The sequence below is a fragment of the Myotis myotis genome, unplaced genomic scaffold, assembly GCF_014108235.1.
Source record: "Myotis myotis isolate mMyoMyo1 unplaced genomic scaffold, mMyoMyo1.p scaffold_m19_p_14, whole genome shotgun sequence".
NCBI lineage: Eukaryota > Metazoa > Chordata > Mammalia > Chiroptera > Vespertilionidae > Myotis > Myotis myotis.
The window spans coordinates 12,801,929-12,820,994 of record NW_023416318.1 but is presented as its reverse complement, the minus strand read 5'-3'; the positions used below and the strand labels follow the sequence as shown (position 1 = coordinate 12,820,994).

The 19,066-nt window shown below is 50.7% G+C and overlaps 1 protein-coding gene across 2 annotated transcripts; it reads left to right on the top strand.

Annotated features, from left to right (window-relative positions):
• Positions 1-5,854: 5,854 nt before the first annotated feature.
• NAGK (N-acetylglucosamine kinase) lies at positions 5,855-15,825 on the top strand. 2 transcript variants are annotated; one of them, XM_036334188.1, is made up of 10 exons: positions 5,855-6,169; positions 8,761-8,845; positions 8,974-9,072; positions 9,837-9,978; positions 10,626-10,736; positions 11,393-11,505; positions 13,188-13,275; positions 14,183-14,280; positions 14,773-14,851; positions 15,503-15,825. In XM_036334188.1, exons 1-10 carry the CDS (start codon positions 6,141-6,143, stop codon positions 15,691-15,693), a joined length of 1,035 nt encoding a protein of 344 aa, XP_036190081.1. In that variant the 5' UTR covers positions 5,855-6,140; the 3' UTR covers positions 15,694-15,825. The 2 variants fall into 2 exon arrangements, with proteins under 2 accessions (XP_036190081.1, XP_036190082.1); XM_036334189.1 differs by lacking the exon at positions 5,855-6,169 and adding an exon at positions 6,201-6,378.
• The last annotated feature ends 3,241 nt before the right edge of the window (positions 15,826-19,066 follow it).

Here is a 19,066-nt window from a genome sequence, read left to right as displayed (position 1 = left end):
TCAATCCCGAGTGAACCAAACCACTGGTCTTGCTATTTCTTAGCCGGGACAGAAACAGCAGGGATGGACTCCAAGGAGCCTGGGAGCCCTGAGACCCCCGGGGCACCCTTCAGGGGGGCCGCTGTAACTGACTAAGCTCCTGGCCAGCCCTTCCTCTCCCTTCCGCCTCATCTCCTGCTCTTCAGGCCACACTGGCCAGGTCTCCTGAGCAGGTGAGAAGGGAAGGGAAGCTCTGGCCCTCCCCTAACCCCCACGCAAGACACTCTGAGTCATGGCTCTGGGACCCTAAAGAACCTGGCTCCGCCCGGCCGCTCCCAACACAGAGCCTCCTCCCAGCCCTTGCTTCACTCACAGAGTTCTCTCTGCCCCTTCTCTCTGCCGATCCAGTCCCTGCCAGTCTTTCAGGACCCCCTTAACGCCCCTCCTCCCGGAAAGCTACCCGAGTGCTCCAGCCCATGCCAACCCCCGTCTTCCCTGGTTTCCTATTTGCTCCCAGAGTCCGAGCAGCCCTCATTGTAGCATTTACTGCCTCCTCCTGACTTCGGGGCTTCTTATTGAACTCTCCAGGATCAACACCTTGCCTCCCAGCCAGTCTGTGAGACCCACGTGTGCCCACCCCCTGACTGGCCAAACCCCGGGCTAGGCAGGTGGGGGTGCTCAGAAGCTGGTGCACTGGGTGCTGCTCCCAGGCCCTCCCTCTCACCTCCCCCCTCCCGGGTTTCGTAGAGGGGCCCACCCTCAGGAGGGTCCTGAGGGAGTCAGGCTCAGTGGGAGCAGGTGCATCTCACACAAAGAAGCAGCCGTGGCCGCTGGGGTGGATACGTTGGGGATGGGGCTACAACCCCTGAGGATTCTGGGAGGAGGGAGCGCAGGAGGTAGAGGAGTCTTTTGGATACTTGGTAGAGAGTGGCAGGGCCAGGCAGGACAGCTGCCTGCCCTGGAGTCAATTCCCAGCCTCTGCTTTCCTTACTCCCTTCCCTTCCCCAGGCTCCAGGGACTGTCCCTTCTCTCAGCATGGCCTCCCCCAGAGGCCTGACCCGGTCCAAGGCTTGGCTGCTCACCATATGCCAAAAGGCAGACACTTAGTGCTTGCTAAGGGGGCCCTCGCCAGGCTCAGCTCCAGGGGGCCAAGCCCCAGAGGTGTCTGTCCTGAATACCCCCTCCTTCAGGGCGCCCTCCTGGCTAAGGCCTGTCTGATTCTGGAACTGCCCTTGCACTGGCCCTTTCCCTGGGTAGTGGCTTTGCCGGAACACGTGGTGACTTGCTCTGAGAGGGGTCCCTGCCCATCCCCTACTGGCAGCCATCTGCTTGGGAGTCTCCCCACCAAAGGTCTGAGCATAAAGGGAGGCCGCACACCTTTCAGAACCACTTCAGCTCAAGGCAGAGGAGACTCGAAGGGCACACTGCTTATAGTCAGTGATCTGCACCTGCTTGTAGACTCTGGGGCCCCCGTGCAACCCCTGCCCTTTCTGGGTTACACCTGGCAGTCCTGCAGGTATGAGGGAGTCCTTCCCTTGCCTTACAGTTACCAGCCCCAGAACCCCACTCGACCTTAGTGAGGCAGCCCCACACTCCTCTCTCTGTCACTGTGCGAAAGCCAACTCCAGTCCCTGTCTCTGCTCTGACCCCAGATTGACAGACTGGGAGGTCAACATGACCCCACTTGGCTCCATCCCCGTGACTTCTGCTCTTCCCTGTCCCTTATCACTTCCTTGTTTATTTCTTGCCTGGGCCACTGCCCCAGCCTTCTAATGCCTTCCTGTTCCAGGTTCTTCCCTCCCTTTCATCTTGCCATAACAAGCCTGCCTGGTAAATTACCCTAACGCACAGCACAAGGCCATTCAGGCACTGGCAACTTCCCCCTGAGGACACATTAGGGCTGGATCCCTTTGAGGTCCCCTAACTTCTTGTCCAACTCCTGCTTGCCCAGTTTAATTTTCACTTCTATTTTCTTCAAAAGCCCAACGTCTGCAAGTTGTCTCTGCCATAGAATTTGCTAGCTGTCTTCTTTGTTCACAGCGGGGCATTTACCACTTTTATCGCTGTGGCACAGCGCTTTAGAGTTTGTAAACACTAGCAAAACTATTTGTGGGTCTACTATCCTGTGCTAGAAATATAGTGCTGAGTAAAAGAGATGTGGCCCTAGCCAGTTTGGCTCAGTGGATAGAGTGTCAGCCTATGGACTGAAGGGTCCCAGGTTTGATTCCAGTCAAGGGCACATGCCTAGGTTGTGGGGTCAATCCCCAGTGTGGGGCATGCAGGAGGCAGCCAATCAATGATTCTATTTCAGCATTGATGTTTCTATCTCTCTCTGAAATCAATAAAAATATATATAAGAAAAAGGGAGGTGTGGCTGTGCTTTCATGAACCAAGTCAACATAACCTGTTGATGTCCTCTGCCCCCGAATCATGAGTGGATTTGGAAGGGAAGTTTTCTCCCAGTCTCTTGTGCCTGCTCCCCTATCCCCATGGAAATATGGCCTCCCTGGAGGCACAGGGACAAAGAACAAGACTTCCCGATTCTTAGAGGACGTTACTAACCTCGTGAGCGTCACAGGAGCAGCTGCTGGGGTGTTGCAATCCCACTGCAGAGAGGGCTTTAAACCCTTACAAAGCTATCTGGAGGCTAACACTTGTCTGCATTGCAACATCTTTCCCATCTTTCCCTCCCATTACAGTAACTACCCATACCCATAGTAAGCAACAGCTATTATTTGTGTGAGCCTTGGCTAGTTACTTTGATTTTGGAGCCTTCGTTTCCTCACTTGTAATAATGTGGTTAGAAACACTTTCTCATAGTGTTGTTAGGAGGGATCAAATGAGTGCCTGTTTATGAACTAAATAATGGCATAGGACTGATTTAAAGAAGAAATGGCATTGAATAAAAGATTAATAATAACACTATCAATAATAATACTGCGTTATACATCTCAGTTCTAGAAAGCTCTCTTATATACTTTTGTTCAGGGACTGAAATATTCCGGTCTGGATGGATAGGAGATAAGACGTAGCCCACCACTGTAAAACAGAAATCTGTGAGCCACAAATGTGTGTCACATGTGTCATCTAAAATTTCCTAGTTGCTATGTTTACAAAAGATAAAAACAGCCTGGCAAAATCAATTTTAATAATATGTCATTTTAACCCACTATCTCAAAAATATTATCATTTCAGTATGTAATTCACGTGAACATTATTGGAGCTATTTTTACATTCTGTTTGGGTGCTACATCTTTGAAGTCCTGTGTGTATTTAGCACATCTCATTTGGGACTAGCCACACTTCAGGTGCTTGGTAGTCAGGTGTGGCTGCTGTGTCGGACAGCACAAACTGATCAATAATGCATCTAAAAATTAAAGGTCTCTGTAGTGCTTCACAGTTTCCCAAACTCTTGATATTTAAAACCCGTGTCAGCCTGACTAGGCAGATGCTTAGCATCTCCATTTTTAAAAAATATATTTTATTGATTTTTTTACAGAGAGGAAGGGAGAGGGATAGAGAGTTAGAAACATCGATCAGCTGCCTCCTGCACACTCCCCACTGGGCATGTGTCCGCAACCAAGGTACATGCCCTTGACCGGAATCGAACCTGGGACCCTTGAGTCCGCAGGCCGACGCTCTATCCACTGAGCCAAACCAGTTAGGGCAACATCTCCATTTTTGTAGATGAGCAGAAGCAGCAGCAATTATGTGTAATTCACCCAAGGTCATCAGCTGGTAAATGGTGAACTCAAGCCTTGTCTTCAAACTTGACACTTTCTTTTTGGCTTCCTTTTCTAACAAGCAATACAGAGGCAAACTAGAATATTGTCAGACCTACAAGTCTCAAGACTCATTGCTCTAGTGCATGAAAAGGCAGTTCTTTCAAAACTCACTGACAATCTCTTCTCTTCAAAAATCACGCCCAGTTCAATCCCACCAGAATCGGTTAGTGTCATTTGTGGGGCGTGGCCACAGTGTTTTGGACAGGTTCAAGCCTTGGACTGATGAGAGGGCACAGTCCCGGCTTGGATGGCAGAGCCCTCCCAGCACAATTACAGCCAACAGCTATAGCTGTGAGCTTGAGCCTGTGGTCCGAACACGTGGCCCCACGTGCCTGAGTGATAGAGTTCAGGTGCATGTAGTGGAGTGGGACTGAAACCCACGAGAATGTTGTAAACAACTTGATCACGCCCTTACTTTGCCTCGTGGCATCTGCTAGAAAATAAAGACACAGCTTGTGGGCGTGGGTGCTGTCCATCAGGGGAGCAGCATCCCACCGAGACCCAGCTTTCATTCTCATGTCTGTCTTTTCTTAATCCTTTCATCACCCCCACTCGGGATCACCCTTGGCTGTGCCGGCGCGGCACAGTCATTATTCTAAAAATACGGGTGTGCTGAATCAAGCACCGTTCAGCTCTGAGGTGCTATGGGTGTAAATAATATACACGGGCATAAAACAACCCTACCCCTCTCTCTGATAGTCTCTATGACATAGGGATTTAGTTTTTCATTACTCCTGGGGATTACATTGTAGTGTTTCAGCATCCCAAATAGGTAAGAAATGAGGTGAAGACTCCTCTCTTTCCGTTTAAAACGCACATGCATGTCAAATGTTTACACCAAAGCATAGCCAGACCCAAACGGCTATCTGGGAAAGAGGCTCCTAGTGCAGGATTTCTCTATAAGAAGATGACAGACACATTGGGGTTTGGGGACAGGCTAGCTTGAGAACTGCCCTGTGAAGGACCAGCCCAGAGACTAATGTTCCCAAAGAGATGCCAAGGGCAACTGACCACCCTCCTGCCCAGCGGAGCTGCCCCTCATGAGCCCCAGCTTGACCTGGCTAGTTTTTCCCCCCTTTGAAGGGTGGTGGCTGGAGGGCAACAAAAGGCTTGTAAAGCTGTACCTGCTACTTTGTCTGCAAGTCTACATCCCCACAAATATCCTTGTCAAATGAACTCAAAAAGAGCCTGGAGTCTTCGCTAGTAAATTATATTTATTCAAAGCTCTTGGAGTTTGCAGCTAGGAACACAGCTAGGCAAAACCCCAGAAGTATCCCAAAGGAGAAAAGGTACAAGTTCTTATAGTAAAAAAAATATATTCTTGAGAATTATCAGTCCTGCATTCTGAGCCCTAGTTCTGGTCCACACGGTTATCAAACAGATGTCAGGCAGTCGGGATGATGGATGCCCGGTGGTCCAGAGGAGGGGTGCCAGGTCTGGTCGCATCCAGTGGTCTGGATAACGGATGTCATGCGGGCATGTTTGGGAGTCCTTCAGGGCTAGAGGATTACCCGCAGTCCAGATGTATATCCAGGCATTGATGCAGGATTGGGAAACTCAAAAAAAGTTTAAGTTCCCAGGGTAGTTAGAATTAAGAATGAACTCTTTTCTCATGCCTCAACCTTCATAATGTTAATCATTTGAGCAGCTTGGTTAAAATGTGTCTATTTTAAATATTCCCTATCTTCACTTTTTTCCTCACATACCTCCCCTCCCCCCACCTTCCAAGAACTGAACTGAACTAAACGCCCTTCTCCGGGCCAAGGCCAAGGCCAGTCTCCAGCTGCCCTCCGTCCCCAGCCGCGTCTGGAGTCTCCAGGGGATGCGTATTCACACCCGCGCAGCATCAAGTCTGCGGGAGGGTCTCCGGTGCACGTGGCACTTGCGCCATCGCCAGCCAGGTGGTGGGTGGAACACTACACTTTTTGGAGGCGCTGCGACACCCCTGGCCCGGGTGCGCACCTACCCGACCCCAAACCGGCGGGGAGGGGGTGTCGGTCCCGCACCGCAGCGGGGCCACCGTCTACGTGGCTCCCGGGCAGTGCGCACGCGCGAGGCGGGGCCGCCAGCACCTTCCGGGGCCGAGGGGCGGGCGGCACAGGGGCGCGTCCGGCGGGGCCGGCTCCTCCGCCGGGGACCCGGGGCCCATCTCGGATGGGCTGGGGCGGGGCCTGCGGGCCCGGAGCCGCTGAGGAGCGCCCTCGTCCAGCCGGGAGTCCCGCCCGGGCAGGGCCAGCCTGCGGCCCCGGCAGCGGGCGCCACGCCCCCCGCGCGCACGGGTGTCCACTGGCCGCGCGGGCGTCCACGTGACGCGGGGCGGTGCCGGGCGGGCGGGTAGCAGACGGCGCGATCTGCGGCGGCGGCGGCAACCTCAGCATGGCCGCGCTCTACGGGGGTGTAGAGGGGTGAGTGCGGCCGGGTGGAGGGAGCCCAGGAGGGGCGTCCTGCCAGCGGCTTGGCCCTGCCCCTGCCCGAGGGCGGGGCGGAAGAAAGGCCGTGGACGGGCCGGTGGCCTCCCGCCTCCCGCCTCCGAGACCGGCCACTTGGGCTGCGGGGCTGCGGGGCCTTGCAGAGCAGGTTCTGTGCACGCGCGGCGGTGCCTTTGCTCGCGCGGGTGCGTGTCCTGCCGGGGCTCTGCGGGTGCCACGGCCACACCCGGGGCGGGGCGGCGGGGGGGCTCCTTTGTGTTTCACGGCGGGACCACGCCCCTTTCCCCAGAAACAACCCACTCGTCTGTTCCCCATTCCCGACCCCATGGAAGGTTTTGCAGAACAGGTGTCAGGTGTGAAGTTGCTGGCCTGGCGGGTGGGGAGGGAGAGTGGGTGGAAGCCGGGACAGAGATCTTTCCCAGAGAGTGTCTGGGAGCTGGGGCCGCTGGAACCAGGGTGCTAGCCCGGCCTGGTCCCTCCAGGCTCCTGACCCTGGAAAGAGCCCTGTTATTCTTGCATTTTTCCTGCTCAGAAGATTGTCTCCTGGACTTTTTGTAACAGCTCTTCCCCTCGGTATTAATAGAGGCAAGACTTTTACCCAGTATAGGCTTCAGTTCCCACTTGTGTATAAAGTGAGAAGAGACTTGAAGGGGGTGATCGCCAAGTCTCCTGCCAGTGACAACATTCTCTGAATCCGGGTGCATCAAATCAGAGCATAATAGGGGTGGCTGTTGCCTCAGCCAGGGCACTTTGTAATTGCCGGGAGCCGGTCCATCCTTGCTGTTTCAAGGGACCTGGCATATATGGCATACTGTTCTTAATATGTTTGCTCACCTTCTTGGCACTATGTGTTTTAACCAAGGTCTCTGAGAAAGGGTGATTCCCCAGGTAGGGATTTTCCCCTGAAGTTAGGGAGGGAATAAAACCTCTTAACTAGTGCCAGGTGGGTAATTAATCACTTTAACTACGAACAATCATGCTTAAGCTACATAATCTTTACTCCCTGGAATGGAGATAAGAAACGCCCTAACCTTTGTAATAGAGATTGATAGGATTGAATCAACTGGTATAAATACAGATGTAATAAGACAGTAAGACACAGAACTTAGAATACGGAACCAAGAGAGATGGAACCTAGGCACAGAACCTACACAGAACATTCTCTAGAGACAGAAGAACTTCGCTGGAGAGAACATGGCAAAAGTTCCTGGACAGAAACTGGCATCAGAACCTAGAGACAGAACCTAGCGAGAGAACATGGCAAAAGATCCTGGACTGAACCTGACTACAGAAATTGGCAAGAGAACCTGACTAGAACCTGGTGACTGAACCTGGCTGGAGAACCTGGACAGAACCTGGCTGGAGAACCTAGCAAGAGAACATGGACACAGAACCTGACTGGAGATCCTAAGCAGAACCTCTCTGGAAATCCAGACCAGAACTTGGCTGGAGATCCTGGCTGGAGATCCTGGCTAGGCTGCTGATCAACTGAACACTGTCTCTGTGTCCTTCCTTCTTCACCGACTCCGTCTACGCCTTTGGGGATCCCTGGACCTGCTGGGGTTGGACCCCGGCATGTAATCTGAATTGGATTACTTATATGGCAGCCATATCTCTGCTCGCCCATGGACCCCACCATGTTTTTTTTCACATGCATTGTTGAAGTTGATCTCCCCCATCCTGTAACTATTGCCCTTTTTTAAAAAACAAACAAACAAACAACAACAAAAACCTAAGTACAAGAGTTTGGGTTCATCCCTGTTATACGTATAAGATATGACCCTTTTCCCCCCCAGTTTGTCAAGAGGTTCTTTCCCGTGTTGAATCTCATGCATTAACTTCCCCTTGAAACTTCTTGTCACTTTTTAGTTTGGTCAGCAGGTCTTCAGTGTCCTCTTCTGATAGTCTCAAAAGTACTGATCGGTATAGAAACATACATCACACCACCACAGACCTCCCTCCAAACTTCCATTTCCCCCAGGAGTAAGCATTTGACCGTTTAGTTGCATACGTGGGTATAAACTCCCTGCCACCTGGCCAGTGTTTCTCACCAGGGTGTCTTCAAGACCTTGGCAGCTGGGGCTGGATCTTGACAGGCAGCCTTCAGCTTTTGTGAGAAGCAGAGAGATGTGCCATTCTCTTTCGTCACATTTAGTGAGTGTTGCCTGTGCTAGGGGTGAGGATAAATGATCTGGAACTTGTGGTCTAGTGAGAGGTGGACAGAAAAACACTGAATACACTCAATACAGAGGAATCCTTAAAAGTTCTGGGGGGCACTGACTTGGCTTAGCTAATGGAGCTATGTGAGTGGGCCACACGCCAGAGGTTTCAAGGACTAGCTGACGTATAAGTAGGGCCTTGCAGGATAAGTAGGATGTCCCCAGGGGAAGCTGAGCAGGACCTCTCTTAAAGTCCAGGAGCACAAACAGCCACCAAAACACGGGGGTGGGTTTGGGGATGGTGACTGGGTTTACTGGAGCAGTCTCTATCACACGGGCTCTGTGACAGGGACTGCTCAAGCTTAGCTGTACCTTCAGGTTTTTCTGAGCAAGACTTGTGTTCCGCAGGGGAGGAACACGGTCCAAGGTGCTTTTACTCTCAGAGGATGGGCAGATCCTGGCAGAAGCGGATGGACTCAGCACAAACCACTGGGTAAAGGCCACACTGAGGGGCTTGGTTGTGGTTTTATTCTCTGTAACTCCTGGTCAGGGGTAGCAGCCTGTAGGGGCAGCACAGGTGTGCAGGCCTCTGTAACTCCTCCTTCCCTTGACTGGGGCCAGCTGATTGGGACAGACAAGTGTGTGGAGAGGATCAACGAGATGGTGAGCAGGGCCAAGCAGAAAGCAGGAGTGGACCCTCTGGTGCCTCTACGAAGCTTGGTGAGTCTGGGGTAGAGCCTGGGAGATGAGTCACAGCAACACTGAGGAAGCGTGTTTGAGCTAGACGAGTCCGATGACCTTGACTGCAGAGGTAAAGACCTTGGAGGCTTATGCTCTGGTCTAGAAACTCGCACGAGCTCACCTATTCTTGTGGCTTCAGTTGTCATCTACAAGCCATAACGGTTGGAAGAGCACCGGGCTTTGGGGAGCCACTGTGACCTTGGTGTGTCACTCAGCATCTCTGGGACCCTCCTTTTCCTCATTGGAAAGTGCAGAGGACAGGAGCTGCCTCAGAGTTGCTGGGAGAGTAAAATGACATGACACACTCTGAAGTGGTTGGCAGAGACCCTGACCCATAGGCACTTACTAAGTGAGCTCTTCTTCCCAGCTCAGGCCTCTCTCCCAAGTTGCTTGTAGCCTTGGCTTCTCCCTGGGCACGTCCTCAGTGAGATGTTCTGCAGGCACAGCCCAACCCCATGTATTCCCGACCAAGCTTGTCTCTCCTCAACCTGCTCCTCTGCCTAATTTTTCTGTTAAGGGCACTGCTGTCATCCTAAGCTCCACACTTGGCATCATTGAATACCCAGTCCATTTCCTGTCCAGGCCACAAGCTTCCAAGGGGTTAGCATGTGGGGTAGAAGGAAGACGGGCTGGAGAAGCACAGCCCACATGTAGAGAGCAGGGGGCAGGTAGCAGGAGGGGTGGGGGTTGAAAAGGAGCTGGGTCTACATCTTGTTTGCTTGCTCACCTCCCCCGTGGCCTAGGGCCTATCCCTGAGCGGTGGGGAGCAGGAGGACGCGGTGCGGATCCTGATGGAGGAGCTGAGGGACCGATTTCCCTACCTGAGCGAAAGCTACGTAATCACCACCGATGCCGCTGGCTCCATCGCCACAGCTACACCGGATGGTGAGATTGAGAAATTTTTCTTGGGAAAGCTTCTTAGCTGGGAGAATCTGTCTTGCAAATATCTGGAAGGCAACCTCCATCATATCCCCTCCCCCTTTAATTAGCTTGAGTCCCTGCCAGTGCAAAGACTGGACAGGAGGGAAGGCAAGAGGGTATCTTTGATGAGAAGCAAGACCTAAGACTCCATCCCAAAGGAAGCAGGTCCTGAGGCTGGCCGATGAAAGCAGTAAATGCTGAGAAAAAGAAAAAAAGGGAAGAGGAGCTTTGATAGGAGTGTAAAAAGCCTCGGTACCACAAGATTGGCATATTGATAAGGTGGCTTAGGCTATTGACTATTACTGTGAATAGGATCCAGCACCATCCCTGGCATATAGTAGGTACTCAGTAAAGCAGGTAGTCACTGGAAGGCTGGCTGGGCAAGGGGACACGGGCTCCTATTCTCTCTGTCCCCAGAGAAGGGCTGTATGTGATTGGAGTTGCTCTGAGAGCTGGTCCCCCACCTTAGCAGGAAACTAGCTCAGTTTTCTTTGCAGGGCTGGGGGCGATCCCTGGCCCGGGCTGGTGTTTGTCCTTTCTTCAGTTGGAAGCTGTGCGCTCGCTGTATGCAGTGCGTTGGCCACACTGAGCCCCGTGTGCCCTTTCCCCAGGTGGGATCGTGCTCATCTCTGGGACAGGCTCCAACTGCAGGCTCATCAACCCAGATGGCTCTGAGAGTGGCTGCGGCGGCTGGGGCCACATGATGGGGGACGAGGGCTCAGGTGAGTTCACACCGACTGGGCCTGGCTCAGGGTCCTGGACCTTCCCTGCCTACAGCTCTTCAGTCTTCTCTCTTGCCCTCAACCTGCTGACCCCTTGCGGCTTTCTGGGGACAGCTCCTGAGTCGACGGTCCTGAGTACAGAACAGTGACTGAGAGAGCGTAGAGATGCAAATGCTGGACAGTGGCTGCCTTGCTCTTCAGCAGTGATATGCACCCCGGATTCAGGTTCATGCCTCAGCATAATAGCTGTTGACTACGTGTGTTGGCTTTGGAGCCCTGGGGAGGAATTGACACTATGTGGTTAAGGCCATGGAGGCCAGGAGATGCTCTGCTCTTCTGCTAATGGGAAGGGGATATAGAAGCTTCTCCCGCTATCACATCTTTAAAGGCAGCAGTTGTAGGTTTTCATAGGGGCCCTTGGGGTCCAGTTCCTAGCAGTTGGTGTGACACAGCATCACCTGTTCTGTCTTCCCCCTCCAGCTTTCCCTTATGTGATCCGTCAGATGCAGTTCAATTAGAGGCCACCTGTCTGGGAATCGGGGCACCTAACTTGCTATAGTATCCATGCTGACTGCGAACCCTGTCTAGGTCTGAGGTTCCTTCCCTGTGAGCTTGGGGAGCTTGCCCCCTCTTCTAGCCCTCTCTGCTCTCCACAGCCTACTGGATTGCACACCAGGCAGTGAAAATAGTGTTCGACTCCATCGACAACCTGGAGGCAGCTCCTCATGACATTGGCTATGTCAAACAGGCCATGTTCAGCTACTTCCAGGTACTCCCCCTGCCCCTGGCACACACGCACACCTGGGGTAGGGCAGTGGGAGACTGAGCAGGAGTGATGCAAGAGGGACTGGGTGAGCCAAAGGAAAGTCGGGGTGATCGTGGGTCAGAGCTAGAGGATAGAGAAGTCATAGGTGAGGACAGGATTTGGATCGATGTGGCGGTACATTCCAGGAGGGTATCAGGCATGAGGGAGGAGTAGGTGAGGGATGGGTGGTTAGCCACACTTCATTCTTGGGCAGCTGGACCCTGCTGGGAGGTGAAGGCAGATGACATTCTAAGCTGGAATGAGGAGTGCAGAGTGAGATCAGGAAACAGTGCTCACAGACGGAGACGGGGGTAAAGTCCGAACAGATACGTTAGACAGCGAGCTGTTTCGGCCTGTGTGGGTCAGGGAGGAGAGGCATTAGGAGGTGGACTGGGAGAGTTCTCAGGTGTGGCCTCATACCCAGGCTATCGGGGATTGATTTTCCTTCTTGTCTCAGCTGTGCTTATTTGTAGTGGGTTTGGAAATAGCTGAGTTTATCTGAGCCGGAGGTAAAAGGTGGGAAGAGAAGGAAGAGAATATAGATGTAATAGACATCTCTCTGGGTGAGGGCCACTTAGGTGAGCTGGGGATGGGGTCTGGGAAAGAGATTAGAAATATAGGAGGTAGGACCTGTATTTTCAAGACTCATAAGTTGATGATTATAGAGAAACTGGCCTGGGCCAAGCTGAGGAATAGGAATAGCAACTGCTATAGGAAGTGGAGGGTAAGGTATGCTGACTCAGCAGCTGGTTCAAAATCCCAGTGATATATCATATTACCACTCCCTCTCTTATCCTTTGGTCATTTTTATAAGGTAATTGTAGAGAGTAAATAAGTACTCTTTATAATAGTAATACATTGCTGTAGGAGCTCAAATTTTAGCCCCTCTTCTTCCATCTTAGTGATGTATCTGGGGAATCACTGGTTCCTCAGGACCTTCAGAGGTGTTACTGGTTTGTTAAGTTTGTTGGGATAGAAGAAGGACCTTCTGTGGCCAAATAAGTTTGGGAGAAACAAATAGATTTCTTGGTTCAGGACTTCTCAGAGCCCTTAACTTGCTAATGTGCACTGTGAATCTCTAAGGGAGAGTTACAGTGTACAGTAGTCTTTAGAGCCCTTTGATCAAATAAATCTGTTCACGAACACCTCAGGGAACTACAGAACACACTTTGGTGAGCAGAGATCTGTGCTCTGTCCAAACTAATCTGTAAGGAGCAATGGAGCTTTTGTTGGGAGAACAAAGAACTTTTCTTAAATGAGAAATCTCAAATCCTTGCATTCTCTCTAGAGCAGCGGTTCTCAACCTATGGGTCACGACCCCTTTGGGAGTCGAACGACCCTTTCACAGGGGTCGCCTAAGACCATCGGAAAACACATATATAATTACATATTGTTTTTGTGACTAATCACTATGCTTTAATTACGTTCAATTTGTAACAATGAAATTGGGGGTCACCACAACATGAGGAACTGTATTAAAGGGTCGCGGCATTAGGAAGGTTGAGAACCACTGCTCTAGAGCTTAAAAGAACAAACGTTCCACCTTTTCAATCAGTAGAGACGTGAGGAAGGTCACCTTGGATGGGCAGACTGAGGATTTTCCTTTGCTTCTGACAACTATCTTGCACCTTTTCTCTGCCTCTCAGGTGCCAGATCGGCTAGGAATCCTCGTACACCTATATAGGGACTTCGATAAATCCAGGTTTGCTGGGTTTTGCCGGAAAATTGCAGAAGGTACTGGAGGTGGGGCGGGGTTTGTTCCCCAGGTGGGAAGGGGGCCGTAGTGGAGGAAGGTTCAGATGGGGACTGGCAGCCAGTTTGATCTCCCTTTGACCAAGTGGCCTCAGTTCTCTGCCACCATGGGCCTTGGGGTGAGGCGGGACACACAGTTGTACTGACAGCTGTTTTATGCTACCTGTTTCTCTTGGCAGCTATCGTGGCTTGTGCAGGCTGTACGTCCATTTCTGAAAAATTTATGAAGCACTTGTCCTTTGGGCAAATCTGTAACTTTTTTTAAACCAATGGTACCCAAAGAATACTAGAGGATCCTGGAGCGGTTAGGCACGTTTGGTTGGGTGTCAGGAGTAGCTGAACCATAGGGCTTGTCTGCACCCCACTCTTTCTCCACTGTACGGTCCACACTTCCTTAACTTGGATTCCTGCAGCCTCAGGGCATTGGAGGGTCCTGCTGGCAGGAGGCCCCTTCAGAACAGAGCTGGGAAGGAACTGACCAATAGCAGACTGTTGAAGGAAGGTGGGGGGCCCTGACAGGAGCACCAGCCAGCTGCTCAAGTAGAGTCCTGGGTCCCCAGAGCCGAGACCTTCTGGGACAGACTCCATAACTCCGTGTAAGCCGGAGTGTGAGCCCGGGGCCAGGGTGCTTCTCTAGTGGGGGGCTTCCCTTCTCAAGTGCCTAGAACGAGCCACCTCCATCCAGGACACCCTTCCTAGGGAGAAGGGCCTAGTAGGGGTGGGGGAAGTAAGGGTGTAGTGGCAGCTTTGGAGGCTGACTTGCCCACATGCCCTGAGGTGGGCATCATTCCCGACTTAGACCTAGCTGTTGCTGCCCTGCACCAGAGAGCCGGCACTGAGCACTGGCAGCTCCCTAGGAACTCACCGCTCCCCCCCTCCCCTCCCCCAGGTGCTCAGCAGGGAGACCCCCTCTCCCGGTACATCTTCAGGAAGGCTGGGGAGATGCTGGGCAGGCACGTGGTGGCGGTGTTGCCTGAGATTGACCCGGTGAGTTGAGGTGGGAGCTGCTGGGCCAGGTTTGGCCCTTTCCCATGAGGGGTGAGACCGTCCCATCGAACTCTGTAAATTGGATATGATTTTAAATGAAAACTTGGGTTTAAGAAAAATTTTGTAGAATGTCTATGACACAAAAAAGTTCTTTGGTCCAGTGCCTCCTGCCTGTGGCTGGTCCGTGATCTTTCTTTATATGTAGAGCATTGGTTCAGTGTGGTAACGGGCTCCCCGCTTTCAGTCATGTTTCTGCCCATTTCCCTCTCTTCTGGCTCCTTCCTCTGCTGCTGCTCAATGCTTTTTCCTTTCCCCTCTCCCCCTTGCCTTTGTGAATCTCCCTGTCTTCCTTTTTTCCCCCTTGAGTTCACCTCTGGTTCTCGACTAGTGGCGTGTACGTGGGCTAGGGAGCGCTGGTTTTAAGATTATCCCCTTCAGCATCGGCATCGGAGACTTGGTCACCCCCACTGTCCATTTCCGCTCTCTGGCCAGGTCTTGTTCAAAGGGGAGACTGGCCTCCCCATCCTGTGTGTGGGCTCTGTGTGGAAGAGCTGGGAGCTGCTGAAGGAAGGTGAGTGTGTGTGTGGGAGGGGGGGTAACTGGGGCGGGGGGGCGGCAAGCGTGAGGGATGGTGCGGGAAGAGGTGGCTCAGGAAAGCTCTCTGCTCCAGGGAGGACTTGGGACCTGAGGCCACTGATGCCTCAGCTCCAGCCCTCAGCCTTCAGTCTGCCAGGGAGCCCTCATACAAGGTCCCATCCAGCTTCTTTGAATTCTTAAAAAGATGTTCTTTTCCAAAGGATTTATTAAATAACACCATTTTTTTTTAAATTAAAGACAAATCTAACTTAAAATCAGAGCTTCAGACCAGCGTGTGGTGACATCCCTCGTCTCAACAGTGTCCTAGCCAGAAGGAACGAAACGGGCCTTCTTGCCCTTGCCGCCTTGGGCAACTCTGGTTCCATTAGGTTCTGAAGTAGCTCAAGGGCCCTTGCTCCTTGGAGCTCCCGGCATCGGGCACTGGGGGCAGCTGGCTCCAGTTCCCCGGTCGTTACTGGGCTCACGCACTGGTGCACACCTGTTGGGATTTGGCATGTGGGTCCCCTAGGACCTGTACGGGAATGCCTCAGGGCGCGGGCCTCTCTCCTCGATCTTTGTCCCCACCATGGGCTCCATCACAGGCCGTTGGTCTCCTTCATCTGTCCTTTGCACTCTTTTCCTCCAGGTTTCCTGTTGGCGCTGACCCAGGGCAGAGAGATCCAGGCTCAGAACTCCTTCTCCAGCTTCACCCTGATGAAGCTCAATCACTCCTCTGCCCTGGGCGGGGCCAGCCTAGGGGCCAGGCACATCGGGCACCTCCTCCCCTTGGACTACAGTGTCAATGCCGTTGCCTTCTACTCTTATACCTTCTCCTAGGGGGCTGGCCCTGGCTCCACCCCCTCCGTGGCTAGTGGACAATGGGTGCTGGGAGGGAAGGGGCTTTTTTTTCCTTTTCCTTTTTTTTTTCCCAAAGGAAAAACAGAGAAAATAAATGCACTTTACCCACTCCGCAGTTGGATTGTGTTGTGAAGCACACTTGCTATGTACATTCAGTGCACCTGCCTGCAGGTGGCCCAGAGGGCTCAGGAATGGGTTTAGCCCAGGGTTTAAAGCCCCACCCCAGGTACTTGGCCTGTGGATTACAGTGCTTGGCCTGCAGTTGGACTTACCATTTATCTGTGTGCCACCCCTCCCCCAGTGTTAGCATACTCCTGCTGCTGCTGCCAGTTAACCTGTGTCCTCAATTTTCTGTCAAAGTGTGTAATGATCTCTGCCAGAGCATTTCAGTGGAACTGAATGTTCTCCATGCAAAACATCACCAGGAACGACCTTAGACACACCACACCCTCTCCTGAGAGTGCCACATAGAATTTAGGGGACAGGATGCAAATCTCATCTGGGAGGATTGGTACGTAGGGGTGAGCAGCACATTTTGCAGTTTTCTGCGTAAATGAGTCCTTTGAGAGGTTATGAGGATGGCTGAGATCCAAGGCCAACTAGATACAATTTAACTAGGTGCCTACCTATTCTGGGATAGCCTGGCTCTGGTTACAGCATGACACTTTGCATCTGTTGTGTAGCACTGGGAAAGGTGAACATCAGTGAAGAGGAGACATGATTCCTGTCCTTTGGATAATGTAGTTTGACAAGCCCAAAGTTTCCTGTTCTGCTGACCCTACTGCTTAGTGAAGGCTGAAGTCCTTGATTAATAGTGGCTACCTCTCTAGGTGTTGAGTGTGTAAGCTGTTAGAAGGCATGGATTATATCCTGGATATCAGTTCTCAAACTTAATGTATCAGTTATTCTAGAACTTGTTTTAAACCCAGATTTCTGTTTTCTTCCCCCTCTATAAGGTATCTGATTCAATAGGTCAAAGATCAGATAGGGAATTTTCTATTTTTAAAAATTTTTTTGTTAATCCTCACCCAAGGATATTTTTCCATTGATTTTTATTTAGGAAGAGTAGAAGAGGGAAAGACAGAAACATCAATGTGAAAGAAACACATCAATTGGTTGCCACGCCCCCTACCAGGGCCTGGGCTGGGGAGGAGCCTGCAACCAAGGTATGCGCCCTTGACCAGAATTGAGCCTGGGACCTTTTAGTCCACAGGCCGACACTCAAACCAGCTAGGGTGAGATAGGGAATTTTCATTTACTCTGAACACCTTTTGTCATTTCTGCTGCAGAGGTCCAGGATCTGCATTTGAGGGAGCGCTACCTTAAAGCTTTTGAATTCTGATTAGGTCCTGGAAGGGGACTTGATATTTGTTTCCCAAGTCAGATAACACTTATTTCATAGTGTGTAAGAGAATGGCAGCAGTTCTCATTCCAACAGGTCTTGCCCAACATAGTAAGGTGGAGCTTTGAGCAATGAAAACTCAAGCCAAGTCCCTTCCAAAGGGACAGCCAGACATCTTTGTATCTAGCTGTGGCCCAACCCACTGGGGTCCAGCTCTCAGCAAGTCTAATACATCATTTGGTAAAGAGCTGGCAAAGAGAATAAGGACACATTGGAGATGCCTTTGCTATATCTCTTTGACCTAATAACACTGTTAATAGCAGTGAGCTTTGGAGAACATTTTTACATGTCAAGATCAAGCAGTATTTTAGATTTAGAATCTAAAACTTTATTGGTGAAGAGTTTAAAATAGAAGCCTTAGCTTTTTTTCCACTGTCTAGGCCAGGGGTGGGCAAACTTTTTGACTCGAGGGCCACAATGGGTTCTTAAACTGGACCGGAGGGCCGGAACAAAAGCATGGATGGAGTGTTTGTGTGAACTAATATAAATTGAAAGTAAACATCATTACATAAAAGGGTACGGTTTTTTTTTTTTTTTTAGTTTTATTCATTTCAAACGGGCCGGATTCGGCCCGCGGGCCGTAGTTTGCCCACGGCTGGTCTAGGCTCTGCTATTCCAACTGGACAATGGAGGATTTAGAGCAGAGCAAGAGCACATCATGACTAATTTTTTTTTTTTTTTTTTTTAGTGCCAGCACATAGGTTGTTACCACAGTAGCACTGGCACCTAGGACAGTGCTTGGGACCTAGCAGGCTCTCAGACTTGTTCAATATTTGAAAGGCAGATACAGAATCCTTATTTTCTACATAAGAGTCAGTTTTGCCCAGAAACAGGAAAAATAACAGCTATCCAGTTTCCCTTCAAACCCAAGGTTTTCCTGTTACAATTTGTTCAGAGCTGTACACAGTATTACCACTATTGCTACCAAATATTAAGGAAGTATTTTGAAATTAAATTTAGTCTAATTGTTACATTGGCCCTAGGAAGGAGGTGTCAGCTTTATAAACAAACAAGTTCAGACCGAAAACACAAAGGAAGTGGAGAAGGTGGCATTCACTCAGGGCAATGCTTAATATTATAACACTATTTGGAATGGAAAATTATACAACTAAAACTATGATCAATCTTGAGACAAAAAAAATCTCTCGCAAACACACACACGTATACCACCACCTGTATAGTGCGATTATATAATAACCCAACCTTAGGAAAAAGAGTTCCACTGCCAGAAAATGCATTTTTTTCTCATTTTATTAATATTTTCAACAGCTGCCATTTGGTTTGTATAGCAAAATTTTTAAAGTAACTTTTTTCCTATTTCTGATACTTTTATGAAAATTATTTATTTTAAAGCCCTGCTTCTCCCCCAAAGAAGTATTAATAACTACCATGTAATGTTTATGGGGGAGAGACAAAAACAGCTTTTAAACACTTTGAAACAGGGATAAAGGTCCAAAGTCAAGACCCGGGCCTGCTGGAGGTGCTAAGCTGCCTGTGGACACCATCAACGCTTCACCACCCACACCAAGAGAGGGGGGCATGCACAGATCTCTGGGCTTCTTGTTCCACAAGCTGCACTTTCTCCTCTGCACCTCCTCTGATGCTGGTCCTCCTGTCCCCAAAATCTGTCCCACAAAGGCAGCATGATCTTGAACAAAGGTTCCACCTTGTCATGGAGATGATACTGTTCAGAAATTTCAGAGACTCCGCTATCCAGTTGGGAAGGAAAAACATCTCCAACACAGTATTACTGATGGTTCACTTTCTTGTCCACTCAAACACATACTCCTACTTCAGAATAAATTAATTACCAGATGCTTCAAAAGTACTGACATGTAGATAGCAAAAGAGTTTCTTATAAAAAAGTTGCAAAACTATAAAAATTTCTGCAGCAGTTCAGGCTCCTAATGTCTGGAGCTCCTGATAACAAAGCTGGTTCCGATACGCAGT

Excerpts from the sequence above, each read along its gene's own strand:
- NAGK (XM_036334188.1), top strand. The coding sequence starts at position 6,141 with ATGGCCGCGCTCTACGGGGGTGTAGAGGG. Across the intron at positions 9,979-10,625 it reads CGCCACAGCTACACCGGATG|GTGGGATCGTGCTCATCTCT; the intron begins GTGAGATTGAGA and ends CCCTTTCCCCAG. Across the intron at positions 11,506-13,187 it reads CCATGTTCAGCTACTTCCAG|GTGCCAGATCGGCTAGGAAT; the intron begins GTACTCCCCCTG and ends TCTGCCTCTCAG.